We start from the raw sequence: 16,043 nt of genomic DNA on the forward strand, positions 1-16,043 counted from the left end.
ATAATAAAAAAACCAAGGGACTCGGTGTGGCTTACATGAGACCCACAATACATCAATAAACAAAAGCAATAACAATAATCAATACAAAACAGTTAAAATAACCCAAAAACAGAAAAATACACAATAATCAATAGACAATAACAATATCAAACATACAGCATTTAAAAACCTATGGCCGGGCCAAATGTAATAATTCAAATTTAAAATCAAAAAGTGCTGGGCATGAACAAGGTAAGGCAAATTAGAATAGGGTTTTCAGAGAAAGATAAGGGCGCGCAGACAATCCTAAGTCAGTATTAAAGTGCATTTGAGGACATATTGCTAAGAGTTTTCCTTATTCTGGGAAGGCACACTGGAACAACCATGTTTTCAGGCTCCTCCTAAAGACTGCCAGCGTTGGGGCATGTCTGATGTCCTTAGGGAGTGAATTCCAGAGTCGAGGGGCCACTACCGAGAAGGCCCTCTCCCTCGTCCTCACCAATCGCACCTGCGATGGAGTTGGGAGCGTGAGCAGGGCCTCTCCAGATGATCGAAGAGAACGTGTGGGCTCGTACACAGAAATGCGGTCACGCAGGTAGGCGGGTCCCAAACCGTTCAGGGCTTTGTAGGTAAGAACTTGCACCTTGAATTGGGACCAGAAAATGAATGGCAGCCAATGGAGCTCCTTAAACAGGAGGGTTGACCACTCCCTGCAAGAAGCACCGGTTAGTAACCTGGCTTTTGCCCGTTGTACAAGTTGAAATTTCCGGGCTGTTTTCAAGGGCAGCCCCACGTAGAGTGCATTACAGTAATCCAATCTGGAGGTGACTAAGGCATGGACCACCCTGGCCAGATCCGCCTTCACGAGGTATGGTTGCAGTTGGCGCACGAGTCTTAATTGTGCAAAGGCCCTCCCGGCTACCACCAACACCTGAGCTTCAAGCGTAAGTGATGAGTCCAGGAGGACACCCAAGCTATGACTTCAGGGGGAATGCAACCCCATCCAGCACAAGTTGCCACCCTATACCCTGATCCGGTTTATGATCGACCAGGAGGACCTCTGTCTTGTCGGGATTGATCCTCAGCTTGTTCCTCCTCATCCAGACAGCCACAGCGGCCAGGCACTCGTCCAGCACCCGAGGGGCTTCCTTGGAGTTATATGGAAAAGAGTATTAGAGTTGCGTGTCATCTGCATAGAGATGGCACCGAACTCCAAAACTCTGGATGACCTCTCCCAGCAGTTTCATGTAGATGTTAAAAAGCATGGGGGACAGAATGGAACCTTGTGGGACCTCACAGGTCAAAGGCCAGGGGTCCGAGCAGGTGTCAGCCAGCTTCACCATCTGGGAATGACCCTCCAGGAAAGACTGGAGCCACAACAAAGCCGTGCCCCAAGACCCATCCCGGAGAGTTGTCCCAGAAGGATACCATGATCGATGGTATCGAAAGCCGCTGAGATGACCAAGAGAACCAGCAGGGACACACTCTCCCTGTCCAGTTCCCTGCGGAGGTCATCCACCAAGGTGATCTCAGTACCATGACCAGGCCTGAAGCCAGACTGTGACTGATCTGGATAGTTGATGTCATCCAGGAAACCCTGGAGCTGAGAGGCAACCACCCGCTCCAGCACCTTGCCCAAGATTGGTCTGTAGTTGTTCAAGACCGTGGAGTCAAGGGAGGTCTTTTTCAGGAGTGGTCTGTGCTTACTGTAAACTGTGCTTAAGCGTGCACTAACAATCTCAGAGTTATTTCCAAGTGTCACCGGCATTTCCCATCTGAAGAAGAGGATTGTTTTTGCTTTCTTTGAATTTGTGCCTCATTCAGGGGTTCCCTCTCCAAATTTTGACGCACGAAAGCGCACAGAATTCCCTTCCCATTCCATCTCCCATCTCAGACATTTTCCCAAATCAGAAAAACATATACAAAACTTACTGGCCTTTCGAAAGAGATGCATCAAAGAAATACTCTAATGACAAGGCTTTGATCCCCTTCCAGTGCTACACTCATGGCTTTGAAATGTGACTTTGGCAGCCCTTGAGTCTGGCTTCCTTGGTTCTCTTTGGCAGGGGCCCATGTGACATTCTCCATCATGGGACCCAAATAACCTTGGGAAGAAGGCTAAGCATGGCTCATGGATTACGCTGGGAAAGGAGGAGGGAGCGGTCCACTATCAGCTCTTCAGCAACAATAAGAGAATAACCTCTACATTCAGAAGACCAAAGGCTCGTTTTATAGATCAGTATGACTATGACTTTTGGGGAACTGGGAGTCTATCAACATCAGGAGAACTAAATTTGGGAGCTCTGTTGTATGCTCATTTGGGTTGTGCATTTAAGGTAAACCTTGACCTGTTTTGTGTCCTGGCTTTTGGTGGGGGTTCCCGATCTGATTTTTTGGGAGCCTCCCAAAATCGGGTGGGTAGATAATAGGGCTGGGCGGTTTCGTTTCGTTAATTCGTAATTCGTTAAAAATTCGTTATTTTTTTTGTTAACGAAGCGATAACGAACCATTCTGGAGCAACTTAAAAACGAAACGAATTTTTCAATTCGTTTCGTAAATGCTTCGTATTTCGTTATGTATTCGTTTCATTTTTAGTTTGAGGTCGTTTCGTTATTATTTCCGCATGTCTGGGGCAAGTTTTATAGTTGTTTTTTGTTTAATTAGTGAAAAAAAAATATAATATCACACCAACAGTCAACAACAGAGGGAGAGGGAAGCTTCAGAAGTTTTTTTATCGTATTGCGTGATCGCGGCCGCCATTAACGAATCGATTCGTTATTGTTTCGTTATTGTTTTGTAATTTTTTTACCATTTACAAAATTTTGTAAATATTGAACTTTTTTTAAAAAAATTCGGAATTCTTTTAAATATCGAAATGCAAAAAAACCCAAAAAACGAATAGATTTTAGAAACAAATTTTTCCGTTGTTACCCAGGCCTAGTAGATACTAGGCCTGGGCGGTTTCGTTTCATTAATTCGTAATTCGTTAATAATTCGTTAATTTTTCCAATTACAAAACGATAACGAACCATTCTGGAGCAATCATTAAAAAAAACGAATTTTTAAACACGTTTTGTAAATGCTTCGTATTTCGTTATTGTATTCGTTTCGTTATTGTTCTGAGGTCGTTTCGTTATTATTTCCGCATGTCTGGGCCAGTTTTATGGTTTAATTAGTCAAAAAAAATTATAATATCACACCAACAGTCAACAACAGAGGGAGAGGGAAGCTTCAGAAGTTTTTGGAGGTTTTTTAGCATATTTCGCGGTCGCGCCTGCCATTAACGAATCGATTCGTTATTGTTTCGGAAATCGATTCGTTAATTTTTTACTATTTACGAAATTTCGTAAATATAGAACTTTTTAAAAGGAAAATTTTGTAATTATTTTAAATATCGAAACAAAAACACCCCCCAAAATACAAATCAATTTTAGAAACAAATTTTTGCGTTGTTACCCAGGCCTAGTAGATACCTGTTTTCACTCTGGGGTGCCGAAAAATCCATTTTCTATCGGCTGAGTGAAGGAAGAGAGATGCTTTTGAACTGTGGTGTTGGAGGAAAGTTCCGAGAGTGCCTTGGACCGCAAGAAGACCCAACCAGTCCATACTTCAGGAAATAAAGCCCAACTGCTCATTGGAGGGAAGGATATTAGAGGCAAAGATGAAGCATTTTGGCCACATCATGAGAAATCAGGAAAACTTAGAGAAGACAATTATGCTGGGGGAAATGGAAGGAAAAAGGAAGAGTGGCTGACCAAGGGCAAGCTGGATGGATTGTATCCTTGAAGTGACTAGATTGACCTTGAAGGAGCTGGGGGTGGCGACAGCCGACAGAGAGCTCTGGTCCATGGTCCATGAGGCCACACAGAGTTGGAAGCGACTGAACGAATGAACAACAACAACATCGGCCAGGCTCCCCTTCCTGTCATTTTAGGCATTTAAGTTTTGCTCTAGAGTAGAGGTGCTCACCTGCAAGCAGGTGTATGCTTTAAGGAGCCTTCCCAACTGTTTCTTGCTCTAGAGGAGGTACAGGGAGGTGTGCACTCTTTCTGGGCCTCCATGCCACATGCACTTTCCAAGGCAAGGAGGCAAGTTCTCTCACTCCAGAGGAGGCGCTTGGCTGCAGGCAGGTACATGCGCTTTCTGGGCCTCCATACTACATGCACTTTCCAAAGCAAGGAGGCAAGTTCTCTCACTCCAGAGGAGGTGCTTGGCTGCAGGCAGCTGCACATGCTTTCTGGACCTCCATGCCACATGTACTTTCCAAGGCAAGGAGGCAAGTTCTCTCACTCCAGAGGAGGCGCTCGGCTACAGGCAGCTGCACACGCTTTCTGGGCCTCCGTGCCACATGCACTTTCCAAGTCAAGGAGGCAATTTCTCTCACTCCAGAGGAGGCGCGTGGCTGCAGGCAGGTGTGCACGCTTTCTGGGCCTGCACACCACATGCACTTTCCAAAGTAAGGAGGCAAGTTTTCTTACTCCAGAGGAGGCACTTGGCTGCAGACAGGTGCACATGCTTTCTCGGCTTGCACGCCACATACACACTCTCTTCCAAGGCAAGAAGGCAAGTTCACATTCTTACTCTAGAGGAGGTGCTCAGCTGCAGGCAGACATGCATGCTTTCTGGGCATACATGCCACACACACTTTCTCTTTCCAAAAAAGTGCAACCTGTTCATAAAAAGCAGGCGAGGAGCTGGGATTAGCTCCTGCTTGCTTTCATGTTGAGCTGATTTTCGTACTGAGAGAGACCTTCCCGTTACGTGCTCCCAAAGGTAGCGAAAGTAACAAAAGGATGGATGAAAGAAAGGGAAATGGTTCCGTGCAGAGCCCTAATGTTCATAGTAGCCATTGGGGTGTCAGCATGTTTAGCAGCTCTCACTTCCATGTGCAGTGCTAATGAGAACATTGAAAGAGAAGCTAGCTCCTTCTGTGTGGCATTAAAAATTTCCGCAGGATGTTACTGTGTGCAGCTACTTTGTGCTTGGTGTTCATTCAGTGTTTCCTAAATAATAGTGTTCAATCTAAGGTGACACCAAGATATTTAGGATGGAAACAGTGTTTGAGCTCTTGGCCTTCCCAGGCAACTTTCAATTTCCTGTTGCCTTCATGATTACGTAGGTGGAAAGCACAGACTTGTGTTTTGGCAGGGTTAGGCTTCAGGTGGTTATCTTTGAAGTAGCTGGAGAGATCATTCAGGACATTTTAATTTTTAATCTGTTGGAACTGGCCCTACCCACTGAGACTGATTTCCTTGTCTTAAATGTGCGATTTTATATTGTTGATGTATTATTTATAATGGTTTTGCATTGAATTTTCATTTCTTTATATTTATGCTGTGTTTCGTTGTATGTATATCATTGTTGGGCTTGGCCTCATGTAAACCGCCCCGAGTCTCCTTGGAGAGATGGCGGCAGGGTATAAATAAAGTTGTTGTTGTTGTTGTTGTTGTTGTTGTTGTTGTTCTTCTTCTTCTTCTTCTTCTTCTTCTTCTTCTTATTATTATGTTGGGTTTTGACTGTTTCAAAGTTTTTGCTTGTGTTGTTAGACCAAGGTTATCAGCATATCTTTATTTATTCATTTACTGTATTTATATTCTGCCCTTCTCTCCCCGCAGGGGACTCAGGGCAGATCACAATGCACATATACATGGCAAACATTCAATGCCATAGACACACAACATATATAGAGAGACATACATAGGCTATTTAACTTTCCAGCTTCATAAGGGTATGCTTTTTGAATTCCGGCCACTGGGGGAGCTGTTGCTTCACCGTCCACTTGTGACACTGATGGAGTACTTCCTCATTCTTTTGCACGCTGCTGGAGAGTTTTATGGCATCATTGCGAGGAGGTGATCAGAGTGGAGAGAAAGCACACGTGCTGTCGTGTAGCAGGAGAGTAGAGGGAGATTTATTGTTTATTTCTCTGAATTCTGCCACCAACTGGTATAGTGGAGGCCAGTTGTTATATGTAATCTATGGTAACTGCCACCAACATGAGATATGAGGTATTACTGTGAGATATGGCAATACAGACGCAGAATGGATGGAGATGAGACTGTCTTCAACAAAAGATAACTGGTTTATTGAGTACAAAGCGTGTGGTTGCAAGATTGTAACTTATTTTATAGAACTTTGAATAATACTTGGTTAGTAAACATTTCACTCTTGCAGGTTACACAGTATCTTACTGAGGTGAAGCTCTTATTACTAAACAGTGTTTCAGTACAGGAATATCTTCCCTATTTGATCTTTCCTTGATCAAATAAATTAACAAGCTTATCCTTTAGCCTTTCCCTTGACTAAAGAAAACTGGCTATGTTTCTCCTTTCAGCCTCCTGAGACTGAGAAACCTCCAGTAGCTATTCAGGCTTCCCAAAGCCACAATTCTTTGCTTCACACTTCACTCTCCCACTCTACTCTTCACTTCCACTCTTTTACTCTTCTCAGATACAAAATCAAGTCCTAACTGACTCTCAAACTGTCTGTTTTCAAAACTCTCTCCACTTGGCTCCTCCCACTTCTCCTTCTGCCAGCTTGCCTTGGTCTCCATGGTAACGCTGACTGAGGATCTCTGAAATAGGCTGCTCCAGTGTTACTGTAGCTAATCCAAACACACATATATATAGTTTAAAACATGCAAAGTATTAATAATTTCTGCACAATCATTAATTCGTTAAATTAGCCTCCTCGCATAAGCGGTACCTAAATTTCCTACTTGACATATGCAACTGTTTTTCAGGCTGCAAAGGTTGACAGCAAGCTAGACAAATGGTTGGGAGCTTACTCCAACATGGGCTGGCTTCGAACTCATGACCTTTCGATCAGTAGTAATTTTAATGCAGCTGACTCCCAACCAGCTGCGCCACAACCCGGTCCTTTCACCACAACCCAGTCCTTTATAAAGCTCTTTGTGAGTGGTGATTGTGGCGGATTGTTAGTAAAGATGCTAAACAAGGAGGTTAAGAAGGGAAACAACTCATAGGCCAAGATTTCGAAGGGGAATCCTCATTATTTTCCTCATTTCCCTATGGAAAGATGGATCATCAGTGGCTGCAGAGAGACCAATGTGTTTGTTCTGAGTCTACAGGGAGAAGGTGAACATGAGAACTGTGTCAGTGATCACATAGTTTGCTCCTTCAGGACAAATCTGACCACTTGTCTCAAGATAAACATTGCGTGGAACGGAAACAATCCCCTCAATTGAGTCCCTGAGGGACTCGCCTTTACTTGGTGATTCAATGAAGCGGAGACATGGGGACACCCAACTTGGGGCTATTTTGGAAGGAGTGACTTCAACTAGGACCAGAGGGAATGAGAAGAAACAGGGGAGGTGATGATAGTGCTCTTTTGGAAATGTCTTCAGTCGGTTTTTCCATTGGGGGAGTCCGTGGAGAGTGGTTGGAGCCCCTTGGTTGCAAGCCAACTCCTGTAGCTTCTCTTCCTTCTGAGAATGTAATTCTCCTAAAGAATTCAAGGAACCTGGCTCAGCGGCACAGAAGAGCAAGCGGTTCGTGAGAGCACCACATGTGACAAGCAGAAACACATGCAGCTCGAGGAGAGGAGTAGAACCAACCAGGATTTCTGACTTGGAGAATGTCTTTTCCCCCTTTCCTTTCCCCCTTCTCCCTCCCCATTTGCCCTTCTAGCAACACACAACGGAAAGCGAGCAGCAGTTTGGAGGCCCACTTACATTTGCATGTTTAACCTCTGCTTGCTTGGGGAGTCTGGAATCTCAAAATCTTGGAATCTGGGAAAAAAAGAAGTCCAAGTTGCGTCTTGCGTACCGCTTTGGAGGTGGGAGGAAGGGACTTGGCAATGGAGAAGGACAGCAAAGCAACCTCAGATTTTGGATGTCATGCCGAGGAAGTAAATGTCTCATTATTTACTTTCTTAACGTAACTTTTACAAAGAGGGAAAGGCATTTCCCCCCTCTGATTCATAGAATAATAGAGTAGTAAGGAGTCCCCGGTAGCGTAGTGGGTTACACCACTGAGCTGGTAAAGTTGTTGACTGAAAGGTCACAGGTTCAAATTTGGGGAGTGATGTGAGCTTCCGCTGTCAGCCCCAGCTTCTGCCAACCTAGCAGTTCGAAAACATGCAAATGTGAGTAGATAAATAGGTACTGCTTCAGTGGTAAATAATAATAATAATAGTAATAATAATAATAATAATAATAATACTTTATTTGTACCCCGCTACCATCTCCCCAAGGGACTTGGTGCGGCTTACGTGAGGCCGAGCCCAAATACAATACAAGCAATAAACAACCATACAAGCAATTAAAATTAAAAAAAAACATAGACAATAAAATATACAAAATTATCAATAATGTAAAATTAAATTTGGAAGTAATGCTGGGACATGAACGAAAAGGTGATAGTGGTGTTTGTGGAAGGGCATATGAGCAGACCTAAAGAAATGTAAAGTGCTTAGAGGACAAAGTGCTATGGGATCATTATTCCGGGAAGGCACACTAGAAGACTGCCAGAGTTGGGGCCTGTCTGCCGTCTTTAGGGAGTGAGTTCCAGAGTCGAGGGGCCACCACCGAAAAGGCCCTCTCTCTCTTCCCCACCAATCACGCCTGCGATGCTGGTGGGATCGAGAGCAGGGCCTCTCCGGATGATCGAAGGGATCGTGTGGGTTCGTATATGGAGATACGGTCACGCAGGTAGGCGGGTCCCAAACCGTTCAGGGCTTTGTAGGTAAGAACCTGCACCTTGAATTGGGTCCGGTAAATGAATGGCAGCCAGTGGAGCTGCTTGGTCACAGACTAGTTCCCTGTTTCTCCCACTAGAGAAATCAGTCTTCCCTGTAACTCTACCGGTCACAGACTCTTCCCTGATTTTCCCACTAGAGAAATCAGTCTTCCCTGTAGCTCACCGGCTTACAGACTGCCACTTTCAAACAGCTGCCCCGTGAAGTGATAGTTGGCTCCACCTCCGTTGCTACGGCAACTCTGCTCAAGCCAAACCAGCCACTATCTCTAACAAAATATAATCCTACATACTTACTATTTATTAACTACTGTTTAAACAACACATAGCCATAAGAATAACAGTTACACATCATCACAGGAGGATACACAAGCACATTTGCATTGAAGAAGGTCAGAATGATTTAATCAGAGTTGGGCAGTCTTATCTTAAATATTCAAAAACATTTAACCTCTTGATGGCTCAATTAATGAAATTATATTTGTATCTATTTTAATTTTGAAATTTTCCAATAGCAACTGCATTTCTCACCCTCGGCTTATACTCGAGTCAATCCATTTTCCCAGTTTTTTGTGGTATAATTAGGTGCCTCGGCTTATATTCGGGTCGGCTTATACTCGAGTATACACGGTATTCTGCCTTCCAATGAAATTCCCCATTAGTTCCTACATTTCTAACATTGGGAAGAGTGGGAGCCTGGAAATGGTTCATAACTAGACCTCTTTGATTTGTTGTGTTTGTATTCCCTGAATCGCTTTGCCTGCTTTTTCTCTACGGAGTGACTGCAGTGCTTGAAATTTGGGGAATGAATTAAAATTGCCTTTGAGGCTGGAATTCTTACTTGGGAAGGCAATGCTATCCCCAGCCATGCTTCCGAAACAGTCCCATGTGTCACCTTGAAAGGCTCAAACATTGTAATAAAATACAATTGGGAAGGAGGCTGTAACACGACCAAAGGACGCTTTGCTTCTGTGCTCCGGTTCTTGTCCATTTGGGTGGCTGCCTGCCTCTCCTTCTAAAGCGAAGCAAAAATCGTCTCTTCCTGAGCAGTGCCTGGAGTTCGGCTTGTGTTGGGGATGCACATTTCGTGTATCTGCGCACCGAGTATCTGATCCGCTCAGTATTTTCCCATGAGGTGTTTGTCTGCATTGCTAATGAGGCATCAAGAGAGGATCAATGTCCTTTCATGCACAAGACCAGGTTTGACATCAGATTTCCTGTTGGCTTCTAAAACACACCCATGCGCGTACGCACACACATACGGCATCTTCTCTTCCTTCCTTTACGCTTTCTGTTATGGGTCTCTCAAAATGTTCCATCCTATCTGAGGGTAGAGAAACCAGACAGCAGTGTCACCAAATTTCGTTAGGGCGATCCAACGTTTTCTGACAGTTTCTCAAGAGTTGGGATCGCCAAATTCTAGCAAAGGGCGAGACACTGAAAATCTTGCACTTATTTCCTTGGGAATTTGGCATAGAATCATAGAGTTGGAAGAGATCTCATGGGCCATCCAGTCCAACCCCATTCTGCCAAGAAGCAGGAAAATTGCATTCAAATCACCCCCGACAGATGACCATCCAGCCTCTGTTTAAAAGCTTCCAAAGAAGGAGGCTCCACCACACTCCGGGGCAGAGAGTTCCACTGCTGAACAGCTCTCACAGTCAGGAAGTTCTTCCTCGTGTTCAGATGGAATCTCCTTTCTTGTAGTTTGAAGCCATTGTTCCGCGTCCTAGTCTCCAGGGAAGCAGAAAACAAGCTTGCTCCCTCTTCCCTATGACTTCCTCTCACCTATTTATACATAGCTATCATGTCTCCTCTCAGCATTCTCTTCTTCAGGCTAAACATGCCCAACTCTTTAAGCTGCTCCTCATAGGGCTTGTTCTCCAGACCCTTGATCATTTGAGTTGCCCTCCTCTGGACACATTCCAGCTTGTCAATATCTCTCTTGAATTGTGGTGCCCAGAATTGGACACCATCCTTTTCCTTTGGAGACCTAAGCTATCTTTCTGAATGCTTGGTGGATGCTTTGAGTTACTGCAGTGTTAGAAATTTGGTGATTTGCTGTGTCCATGGATGCAATTGTATACTGAAGCAACATTTACAAAAACTGCATTTCTACAATTCTAAGATTCTAGAGCCCTCAGTGGTGCAGCAGGTTAAACTGCTGAGCTACAGAACCTGTTGGCCGAATGTATGGCAGTTTGAATCCGCGGAGTGGGGTGAGCTCCCAGTATTAGCCCCAGCTTCTGCCAACCTAGCAGTTTGAAAACATGCAAATGCGAGTAGATCAGTAGGTATCGCTTTGGTGGGAAGGTAACAGCACTCCATGCAGTCATGCTGATGGCATGACCTTGGAGGTGTCTAAGGATAATGCTGGCTCTTCGCCTTAGAAGTGGAGATGAGCACCACCCCACAGAGTTGGACACAAGTAAACATAATGTCAAGGGGAATCCTTTACCTTTACGATTCTAAGAAGCCTGGGTTAATTCATTGTCACAACTCTGGGTTAATTCATTGTCACGAGTTGCCTAAGTCTTCTTTCTGCTTACTGCTATTCATTGGTCGAATGCCTGGTTCCATAGCCAAGTTTTCAGTTTCCTTCTAAAGGACAGGAGGGAGATGGCCAGTTTGATGTCGCTGGGGAGAGAGTTCCACAGACGGGGGGCCACTGCCGAGAAGGCCCCATCCCTCGTCCCCACCAATCGCGTTGGTGATGGCGGAGGGAACGAGAGCAGGGCCTCTCCAGATGATATTAAACTTTGTGATGGTTTGTAACAGGAGATACACAGGGGCGGCTCGTCCATTACGTAAAGTAAGTGGTCGCAGAACACTTTTTTTGCCAGGGGCGCAGAGGCGCCTCTGTAAATGCCCCTCGACCGCCACATGAGGAGCGCCCCCTCAGCTCACAACAGCCCTAGCAGTCCGGGGGGAGCCTCGGCTTTCTTGCCTCGCTACCGGGCGATCCTCTTCCCAAAGGGCCCGGGCCCTTGAACCTCGCCTAGCCCCTTTCGTTCCTGCTCCACCTGGCCACCGGGTGCACGAGCAGAGCCGGCGCTCAATTGTTCTCCGTGTTCGATCCCTTCCCCATGACCGGCTCCCTTTCCTGATCCCCCGGTGCCCTCCTCTCCCCAATCCGCAGGTGGCCAAGGGGCGGAGCCGCCATGCCTGGCCTGCTTTGGGTCCGGAGGTGTGTCTGAAGACCCCAGCGTGCGCACCAAAAGTCGCCTCTTCTCCTGACTTTCTCTTCAGCCATTGGGACCAAGAGAGAGAGAGAGAGAGAGCCCCTCCGGCTGGAGGTAACGCCCACCTCCGCTCCCTCCTTTGTCTTTGCGCCTACCTTCAGGAAAGGTGGGCATCTCCACCTCCCTCCCCCCCCTCTCTCTCTCTTGGTCCCAATGGCTGAGGAGAAAGTCAGAAGAAGAGGTGACTTTTGGTGCACATGCCGGCGTCTTCAGGCATGCCTCCGGACCCAAAGTAGGCCAGGCAAGGGAGCAAGTGCGGCAAGTGTAGTTCTTTTCAGTTTGTGAAACCCGAGGATGTGGACAAGATACTTGGAGGAATGAGGCCTACCACGTCCATCCTAGACCCCTGCCCATCCTGGCTTCTGAAAGAGGCCAGAGGGGGATTGGCTGAGTGGGTAACGGTGGTGGTTAATGCCTCCCTTCGGGAAGGCACGATTCCAGCGAGCCTAAAACAGGCTATTATAAAGCCGCTGTTGAAGAAACCATCACTGGACCCCACTAAATTCGACAACTTTCGGCCTGTTTCCAATCTTCCCTTCTTGGGCAAAGTCATGGAAAGCGTGGTGGCCTCACAACTCCAGGTATTCTTGAGAGACACGGATTATCTGGATCCGGCACAGTCTGGCTTCAGACCGGGACATGGTACCGAGACGGTCTTGGTCGCCTTAGTGGATGATCTCCGCCGGGAGCTAGACAGGGGGAGTGTGTCCCTGTTGGTGCTTCTGGACCTCTCAGCGGCCTTCGATACCGTCGACCACGGTATTCTTCTGGGGCGCCTTGCAGAGATGGGCCTTGGGGGCACCGCTTTGCGGTGGCTCCAGTCATTTCTGGAGGGTCGTACCCAGAAGGTGTTATTGGGGGACTCCTGTTCAACACCACAGCCTTTGACCTGTGGTGTTCCTCAGGGCTCCATACTGTCCCCCATGCTGTTTAACATCTACATGAAGCCGCTGGGTGAGATCATCCGGAGTTTCGGGGTGCGGTGTCACCTGTACGCAGATGACGTCCAACTCTGTCACTCCTTCCCACCTGCTACTAAGGAGGCTGTCGAAGTCCTGAACCGGTGCCTGGCCGCTGTGACGGTCTGGATGAGGGCGAACAAACTGAAATTAAATCCTGACAAGACAGAGGTACTCCTGGTCAGTCGCAAGGCCGAACAGGGTATAGGGTTACAGCCTGTGCTGGACGGGGTCGCACTCCCCTTGAAGGCGCAGGTTCGCAGCTTGGGTGTGACCCTGGATTCGTCGCTGAGCCTGGACCCCCAGGTTTCAGCGGTGACCAGGGGAGCATTTGCACAGCTTAGGCTCGTGCGCCAGCTGCGCCCGTATCTTGGGAAGTCTGACTTGGCCACGGTGGTACACGCTTTGGTCACATCCCGCCTCGACTACTGCAACGCTCTCTACGTGGGGCTGCCCTTGAAGATGGCCCGGAAGCTCCAGCTAGTCCAGCGCGCGGCAGCCATGTTGTTAACCGGAGCGGGACGCAGGGAGCGCACAACGCCCTTGCTGTCCCAGCTCCACTGGCTGCCGATCAGCTACCGGGCCCAATTCAAGGTGCTGGTGCTAACCTACAAAGCCCTAAACGGTTCCGGCCCAAAATACCTTGAGTACCGCATCTCGGCCTACGAGCCCACGAGGACCTTGAGATCATCCGGGGAGGCCCTTCTCTCGGTCCCGCCTGCCTCACAGGCACGCTTGGCGGGGACTAGAGAGCGGGCCTTCTCGGTGGTGGCCCCCCGGCTGTGGAACTCCCTCCCTGCTGAAATTAGACAGGCGCCTTCCCTCATGGCCTTCCGCAAGGGCCTGAAAACCTGGCTCTTCGAAAAGGCCTTCAATTAAGTGCTATGCTTTGGAATGACCACCGGAATGGAATATGACTACGAGACTGATTATGACCCAAACAAGACGAAGCGGATTTTTAGTTTTAGTTTAGCTGTGTGTTAGTAAGATGTATGTTGGCCCTGAATTTTTGTAACTGTTGTCTTTATGTTCTATGTTCTGTACACCGCCACGAGTCGCCTTCGGGCTGAGAGTGGCGGTTAACAAATGCAAATAATAAATAAATAATAAATAATAATTACTGGGATGTATAGTTCACCTACAATCAAAGAGCATTCTGAACTCCACCATTGATGGAATTGAACCAAATATGGCACACAGCACTCCCACAAGAAACAGAAAATATGTATCAATGATTGGTTGGAGGGTGGGGAAGTGCGCCAAAATACTGTTTGCTTTCCGTTGAAAATTACCTAGGGCTGCCTCTGGGATACGTTCTGGGAATTTTCCATACACTGAGGGAATGCTACCATTTATATGGGCCTCTTTGTGTCTTTCTGCTGCAGGGCATATCTAGATGTCAAAGAATTGAAGAACTGGCTGAATCTGAATGGGTCGACGCATCTCAACATCTTCTTTGCCAACTCTTCTGAGGAAGAGCTGGCTGGTATGGCCACCTTTCCATGGGACAAAGAAGCGTTGGTCCACTTGGGTAAGTTAAAAAGAGACATGTCATGAACGTGACAAAGAAGGAAAAACTGAAATACCATAAAATTTGGTTCTGATTACGTATGATTTCCATTCTGAAATTGCCCAGGGGGGTTTAAAAGGGGAGAGGAGATGGAAGGCGAAGGGGAGATATCACAATAACACAAATATCTGCCATTCCCAGCATCCTGGCTTACAACCAGGAAAAATATTAGATTATAAACCTGGTCTTTTCTCAGATGATGATGTCAGGCCAGAAGTATTTCACCTTTAACAATGAAGCTGCTTCGAAGGGCATTTGGCCTGTGGGAGTTACTGCTCAGAGTTTGGAGAAGGGGAGCCGGGTTTCAAATTAAAGTGGGGGAAACCACCACCAATAGACCTCATTACCTCTGAGGATGCCATAGATGCAGGCGAAACGTCAGGAGAAAAATTGCCTCCAGAACATGGCCATATAGCCCGGAAAAACCTACAACAACCCACAAATAGGACAGTGTTTCTCTGAAACCTCCCTGCTTGTCAGTCATAGAATCAGAGAATCCTAGATGGGAAGAGACTGAACAGGTCATCCAGTCTAACCAGGTAGTAAGTGTTCTGCCCCACAACCATTGTCTTGTGGGGCTCCTCAGGGTTCAATATTGTCTCCCATGTTGTTTAACATCTACATGAAGCCGCTGGGGGAGATCATCCGGAGTTTCGGGGTACGGTGTCATCTGTACGCAGATGATATCCAACTATCACTCCTTTCTGTCTGCTACTAAGGAGGCTGTTGAGGTCCTGAACCGGTGCTTGGACATTGTAATGGACTGGATGAGGGCTAACAGATTGAAACTGAATCCAGACAAGACAGAGGTACTCCTGGTCAGTCGTAAGGCCGAACAGGGCATAGGGTTACAGCCTGTGTTGGATGGGGTCACACTCCCCCTGAAGATGCAGGTTCGCAGCTTGGGTGTGATCTTGGACTCGTCGCTGAGCCTGGAACCCAAGGTCTCAGCGGTGACCAGGGGAGCATTCACACAGTTAAAACTTGTGTGCCAGCTGCACCCGTACCTTAGGAAATCTGACTTGGCCACGGTAGTCCACGCTCTGGCTACATCCTGTATAGATCGTCTGGAGGGGCCCTGCTCTCGGTCCCTACACCTGCACAAGCACGGCTGGTGGGGACAAGGGACAGGGCCTTCTCGATGGTGGCCCCTCGACTTTGGAACTCCCTGCCATTAGAGATCAGAACTTCCCCCTCCCTCATGACGTTCAGGAAACTAACAAAGACCTGGTTGTGGAACACGGCATTTGACAACTGATTTAATTCTTTGCCCACATGAAAGGAGGATGATGAATAGGATTGTGATGGTGTCAGACGATTTGGCTCTTTTAACTGAGATGATAATTTTTTAATGTGTATGGTGCTGATATTTTAATTGTGTAATGAAGTGGCATTGTGTTGTTATTGTATATTTTTTGTATGTTAACACATGGTGTGAACCGGTCTGAATCCCTCTTTGAAGGTGAGAGGGTCGGTATATAAAACCTCGAAATAAATAAATAAATAAATAAATAGACTACTGTAACGCTCTCTACGTGGGGTTGCCTTTGAAGACTGCTCGGAAGCTTCAAATGGT

The 16,043-nt window shown here is 46.8% G+C and overlaps 1 protein-coding gene across 1 annotated transcript in view; it reads left to right on the forward strand.

Moving 5' to 3' along the window:
* PAPPA (pappalysin 1) overlaps positions 1-16,043 on the forward strand; it is a 231,247-nt gene that overhangs the window by 45,759 nt on the left and 169,445 nt on the right. The window contains exon 4 of the mRNA XM_067471886.1: positions 14,283-14,428. Within this exon, the coding sequence (XP_067327987.1) occupies positions 14,283-14,428 (146 nt within the window). The remainder of the gene's footprint in view (positions 1-14,282; positions 14,429-16,043) is intronic.

The sequence above is a fragment of the Anolis sagrei genome, chromosome 11, assembly GCF_037176765.1.
Source record: "Anolis sagrei isolate rAnoSag1 chromosome 11, rAnoSag1.mat, whole genome shotgun sequence".
Lineage (NCBI taxonomy): Eukaryota > Metazoa > Chordata > Lepidosauria > Squamata > Dactyloidae > Anolis > Anolis sagrei.